General features: G+C 54.4%; 1 protein-coding gene across 1 annotated transcript; it reads left to right on the forward strand.

Annotated features, from left to right (window-relative positions):
* Nucleotides 1–832: 832 nt before the first annotated feature.
* On the forward strand, nt 833–5,878 carry NKX6-1 (NK6 homeobox 1; the record flags this gene model as incomplete). The annotated part of the gene is made up of 3 exons (XM_079699104.1): nt 833–1,499; nt 3,189–3,361; nt 5,621–5,878. 3 exons carry the CDS (start codon nt 833–835, stop codon nt 5,876–5,878), a joined length of 1,098 nt encoding a protein of 365 aa, XP_079555230.1.
* Between the last annotated feature and the right edge of the window lie 567 nt (nt 5,879–6,445).

Below are 6,445 nucleotides of genomic sequence, written 5' to 3' on the forward strand. Positions count from 1 at the left end.
CAGACGAGTGGAGCTGTAACCGAAGCCGTCAGACTTTTCACTTAGTCTGTTTTTCCGTGTTTTTCTCGCCCTTTTTCTTTGCAATATTGCAACTCTAGTGCCCCGTGGCCCAGAGGGGAAGGCAGGTCGGCGCGCCGAATCCGGGAGCCGCAGGGATTGGTGGCACTGCCCTTTCTGGCGCAGAAGCCTCGGGCAGCGCTGGCGGAGGAAGCCCGCCCGGAGGCCAAATCCTCCCGCGGGCTGGATGCTCTCTCTCCCTCCGCGCTCCGAGCGCCGAGTGCGAATTAACCTCGTGGCCTAAAGAGCAGGGCATCCAAGTAAGATTGGACGAGCTCATCGGGCGGAACCCGGCGTCCTTTGAACCTCCCCAAAGAAAAAGAGCCAGCCCCCACTCTCCCACATCAAAGCGGAGATTCGGTGACTCTTAACTTTGTTACAAGCTCTCTGGGGCCGGCTGGGGTTTTGTTTTGCTTATTTCCAAGAGGGAGAAGATGAGAAGTAGCGCCCTTTGAGCGGCGAGGAAAAAGTGAGGAAGAGAGAAGAGCCCGGGATTGACTCCGGGACTCTAAGAGGGAAAAGAGCCCAAACCACCTGGACCCTCGCTGGTCTCGGCGAGCCACCGCCTCTCGACTGGTGTGTTTGGACATTTCTGCTGCGCAGTTACGAGAGCAACTCTCAGCGGCTGCATTCTTGGCCCGGTTGGCAGGTCGCCTCCTGGTGTGCGGAGCGACTCCTCGCTCGCGCCCTCGGCGCTTCTCGCTTTCCTGAGCCCCTCCGGGGGCACCGGCCGGCGCTCCTGCTGCGTGGCTGCGGGCTCCGGCCTGATCGTGGGATGTTAGCGGTGGGGGCGATGGAGGGTACCCGGCAGAGCGCTTTCCTGCTCAGCAGCCCGCCCCTGGCCGCCCTGCACAGCATGGCAGAAATGAAGACCCCGCTGTACCCCGCCGCGTACCCCGCGCTGCCCGCCGGCCCCCCCTCCTCCTCGTCCTCCTCGTCCTCCTCGTCATCACCCTCCCCGCCTTTGGGTTCCCACAACCCAGGCGGCCTGAAGCCCCCGGCCGCGGGGGGGCTCTCATCCCTGGGCAGCCCCCCGCAGCAGCTCTCGGCCGCCACCCCACATGGCATCAACGACATCCTGAGCCGGCCCTCCATGCCCGTGGCCTCAGGGGCAGCCCTGCCCTCCGCCTCGCCCTCCGGTTCCTCCTCCTCTTCCTCGTCCACCTCCGCTTCCTCCGCTTCGGCCGCCGCGGCCGCAGCTGCGGCCGCTGCCGCCGCTGCCTCAACCCCAGCGGGGCTGCTGGCCGGCCTGCCCCGTTTCAGCAGCCTGAGCCCGCCACCGCCGCCGCCCGGGCTCTACTTCAGCCCCAGCGCCGCGGCCGTGGCCGCCGTGGGTCGGTACCCCAAGCCGCTAGCCGAGCTGCCCGGCCGGACGCCTATCTTCTGGCCAGGAGTGATGCAGAGCCCGCCCTGGAGGGACGCACGCCTGGCCTGCACTCCTCGTGAGTACAATCGACTGCGCCCAGTTGTGCTTGTTCTGCCCGCTCTCAGGTCATGGCCCCTGGTGTGCATGCCGAGTCCACCCTCTTGCCTGCCGAGTAGTTTGGCAGCGCCAGAATCGCACGGGTTAGGTTGGGCCAGGGCGTTCAGCGAGCAACTCTCGCCGTCCTGAGCTCCATGGTTGCGTCCAAGCGCCCCCCTCTCCCCAAGCCTTGGGCACGCCTTGCGGAACGGGTGTGCATGCGTCTCCACGGAACACAATGTGGTGCGGGGCGTGTCTCATCCGAGGCCCTGGCTGCTCCCGGAACAGGCCGGCCGGAACCGCATGCCCCTCCTGGGTTAAAGAGGTGGGGAGGGCAGGAGAGGCTACTGTGCTCCAGCCCGCACCCCAGCTTTCCAGTGTCCCATGCCGAAGTCCCACTCGACCTTCGCCAGCCTGACTGGCCTCCTCTCTGCGAACCGGTGGGGACCGGCAGCGGCGAGCCCTCCACAGCCCTGAGCCGAACGCGTGTGTTTGCATGTACGTCTCGGTCCAGGGTGTCCCCACCTCACCTCGTCGCCCTCACCACCACCACCCTCGTCCCCCGAGTACGCTCAGCCCAGGTAAGCCCACTGAAGAGAGGTCCGCGGCCCGTGGAGGAGGGCAAGCACCACTTCGGGCCGCTCCCCACCACTGGGCCCTCGGTTTTCCACCTGCCTCGGCCCCGGACATATTGAGGGGCACCGTGGCTCTCAACATCCTAATAAGAGAAAGAACCGGAGGAAGAACGAGGTAACAGGACAAGGACGGGGGAAAATGCAACATCCCGCAAAGATCTTGCTCGAAATCAACTGAGTTACCCCAGGATCCCCCTAATCTTATAGGTAGTTGGCCAGCGAGCCGCGGAAGCTCCCATACTCCCAGGTGGCATTTAGGGGCCAGTCCCCGGTCCTTTTCTCGCTCTGTTCTGTGCTTTTCACCGAGTCCCCGAAGTTTCTTCTGTCTCCTGATCTCTTTCGTGTGGCTGAGCGGCAGTAACTGAGGGAAGCTGGGGGAGCCAAGCGGAGGTTCCCTTCGGAAGCCTCGGGACAGGGGCGGCCGGGGCGGGGGCGGCTGTCGGAGAGACGTTATTGTATTCGTTTGGATGGCCACGTAGGGACCGCCAACAAAGGCGGCGCCCCCTCCCCCTCGGCCGCAGCGGCGTTCGACTGGGGGGCGATTTAGCTCTCTTGTGTTCCAAAAACAAGGCGCTCTTTGTTGCGCGGGCACAGGTTAGGAAAGCGGTCAAGGAACAAAACTAGTCACCCCCATGCAAAGGCCCCGGGACCGAACGAGCCCCAACTAGACGAGGCGGTGAGAGGGGACTTTCCCACCCCCACCCCGCCGTACCCACACGCCTCAATTTACGGGGCCTAGAGATTGGGCCTCGGCAAACTTCAGCAGTGCGCTCCCCCTGTTGGACGTCGTTGTTGGGCAGAAGGTTATTTACTGCGGCTCCAAACACACGCGCTTTTAAAAAAACAGGTGGGTGTAAGAAGGCAAAGCGAGAAGCGCAGTGGGACTGCAAGCACCACGGCACTTCTCGTGCCCGCCGCGGAATACACTTGCCTTTCCCACCACAACGTTGTTTCTGGAGTTCGTCTCTTCTCAGCGGAGCCGCTCGTAACTGGTTGTTTACCCCTTCCTTTCTTTTTTTAATCTGTTCTCGTAGATCAAGGATCCATTTTGTTGGACAAAGATGGGAAGAGGAAACACACGAGACCCACGTTCTCGGGCCAGCAGATCTTCGCCCTGGAGAAGACTTTCGAACAAACGAAATACTTGGCAGGGCCCGAGAGGGCTCGCTTGGCCTATTCGTTGGGGATGACGGAGAGTCAGGTCAAGGTGAGTGGACCTTGCAAACCTCGAGGGAGAGCTCTCCCACGTACGTCATGCGCGCGCCTGTGCGCGCGCGCGCACACACACACACACACACACACACACCCCAAACTAACAAACAGCCGCCCGAGGGTGCAGTCCGAGAAGCAAGGGGAGAGATGAGATCAGCGAAGGGGGTGGAGGGGGAGGTTACAAAGGCTCTGGGGTCTCTCGGGCGGGCAAACTGTTGATGAACAAAAGGAATCAAGCCTCCGCCTTTGAAATTAGGTTCATCTAGATAGCAGCATGTGCTGGGGGAACTCGCCATTATTAGAGAATAAAAGCATTACGGAAATATCAGCCCTGAGAATAGACCAGGCCAGTTAGATAGCTTCTATGTATTCTATTTGTAACGATATTCAAGCTTTTGTTTGTCCATTCAGGCTCCACTAGTTATATAATTTCCTAATGTAGATCAGCATTATAGTGCTACTGTATTAACTTGCAGGTTAAAAAAACCCCAATAAATCCACAAGATCTAACCACTTAGCATGGATGCATCTGCTTTTAGCTTACCTCAGGCAGCCACTTTGGAATAGTACTTTTCCAAATGAAATGACAAGATTATTACTGTATTATGACATATAAGTTTATCAATAGATGTAAGATGTTTTACTGTTTATGACAACAAATTATAATTAAAATGTCACTTACCTTATAATTGAGTTGTGCGGTGTATTTCCAGAGAATCAAATTGGAGAAATCTTTCCCTCAAATATAAAGGGATTGAAACAGCTAGGTACTTTAAATCTAGTGGTTTCCTATATTTCCGGTATTCTCTTTTGTTCCTATTTTTCATTATATATATATATATATATATATTTTTTTTTTTTGGTGTGTGTGTGTGTTTAAATCTGTTTCCATTAGTTATATTGTTGCTTTTAAAATTAAGTAGGGACAACGTTAGCCATATCTGCTGGTCAGAGAGTATTTCCCCACAGACAAGCACCATAAAATGCATTTCAGGAGTGATTTTGTATGTGACCATTAGAGTACCATCACAGTTAAAATTATTTTTGCAGTGCTTGGTACAGAGCCTACCACAGTAATCTGGAGGTCTTCATTTGTCACCATAAATATGTCGGCGTGGCTAGAAGTGAATTATTATAGCTGTATAAAGAAACTAAAAATCACTTTCTTAACAATTCTGATTCTCTAGATAAATACACAACGGATGAGAAAATGGATGAGAAGCATAAAGAGAGGATGATTCAATATGTTTGGGAAATTGGTTGCTATTGCTGATGCTTTAGGTTAAAATATATGTATGAAACACGATGTCAAACATCATGAATAGGTTTAAAATATTTGTATAAAAATGAATGTCTTAGGGAGGGACAATATTAAAATAATATGTGAAAGATTAGGCATGCTAATAGTGGGAAGTAATGTAACTGGCAAAATTTCACTTAAAAAAATAACTGATGAAAATTCTTACTTTGACTTCGGTTTTATGAAAAACATTAAACCAGAGAGACAGAGAAAGACACACAAACTACTATGATGATTTCAGCTTTTAAATATTTTCAAATATTAAATATTTCCATGGCTTTATGTTTGTTATTATTACCGATTTGAGGTTTCTGTTTTAGCAGATTTTTTTTTAAACTTTACATCATACATTACAAGTGTAAATGCGGAGGGGAGTGTTTACCTACTATATTTGTGTGTATTCAGACCTGAAATGAGTGAAACAGACAAATACCCAAAAGTGAAAAGAACAGAGGTAATTGGGGTAAATGCTGTGTCTTCTCCCACAAATCACACTAAAAAGCCAGTACACTTCAGATTGCTTGAAATACCTTAATCTAAGCAAGTTAAAAACGAATAGAATCGCAGTCATTATGAGGCAACTTTACGAAAGGGAAAAGTTTTCTACTTCAAACTAGAAAGTAGGCAAGCGAACTCTTTTAGGGAAACTCATTTTAAGTTTCCAAGTTTTTTTCTTTTCTGAGAAATCGCTCACTGACAACCTCAATACTCTTGTGTTACCATCACTATGGCAACGGCAGTCAGTTTGTTGGTGCCTGATACTCGGAGGAAGCTGGGGCAGTGGAGACCGACTTCAACGGCCCAGACCTGGGAGGGCTCTGAGGGAGGGTGTCAAGACGTCAGGGGCCCGCAGGAGCGACTGCGGGATGTGGGAGAGAAGGCATTGCCTGGCTCTGCTCACCTTAAATTCCTTCCGCCCCTGTCCTTCCTCTTCTCCGCTTTCTCGACCCCCAGGTTTGGTTCCAGAACCGCCGGACCAAGTGGAGGAAGAAGCATGCAGCCGAGATGGCCACGGCCAAGAAGAAGCAGGACTCGGAAACCGAGCGGCTGAAAGGGGCCTCGGAAAACGAGGAGGAGGACGACGACTACAACAAGCCCCTGGACCCCAACTCGGACGACGAGAAAATCACGCAGCTGCTGAAGAAGCACAAGTCCGGCAGCAGCAGCGGCGGCCTCCTCCTGCACGCGTCCGAGAACGAGAGCTCGTCCTGAGCGCCCGCCCGGCCTCCGGCCACTCCGCGGCGGCCGTGGGGACCGCGCGTCCCGTCTTCCCGCTCCTCGGGGCCCGGAGGACACGGCCCCGCCTGCCGGGGGCCCTTTGCTATTTTCTAAGATGTACATATCTATTTTTTTAACCTAGAAGTTGAGCGGGGCTGGGGAGAGAGACTCGGAGGATGATGAGAAGGCAAAGACCGCGAAATACACCGCAAGACTAACGCAACAGACGCCGCAGCTGGGCCACCCTCCCGCCCCGCTCGGTGTCCTAGTCGCGTCCCCCTCCCGTGTCCCCCCCGCGCCCCCGCCCCCGCCTCTGTCTTGCGGCCGCTGGCCAGGGCGGGGGCGCTGAGAGGGCCTCTGGACCCATCGACACCCACCGCGCGGGGGACCTCGGAGCCACGCGGGCGGGCGGCCGCCACAGATGGGAAGAGGGAGGTTTCTCCCGCACAAACTGCTGTGCCGACTAAAGTGGCCTGTTGAAGGCTCTCTGTAAATAAATCGTGAGTCTCACTGACTAGAAGTTACTTTATTGTGAATATTTAAAATGTAAAATGCTTTTTT

Source organism: Hyperoodon ampullatus (assembly GCF_949752795.1).
Source record: "Hyperoodon ampullatus genome assembly, chromosome: 1".
Lineage (NCBI taxonomy): Eukaryota > Metazoa > Chordata > Mammalia > Artiodactyla > Ziphiidae > Hyperoodon > Hyperoodon ampullatus.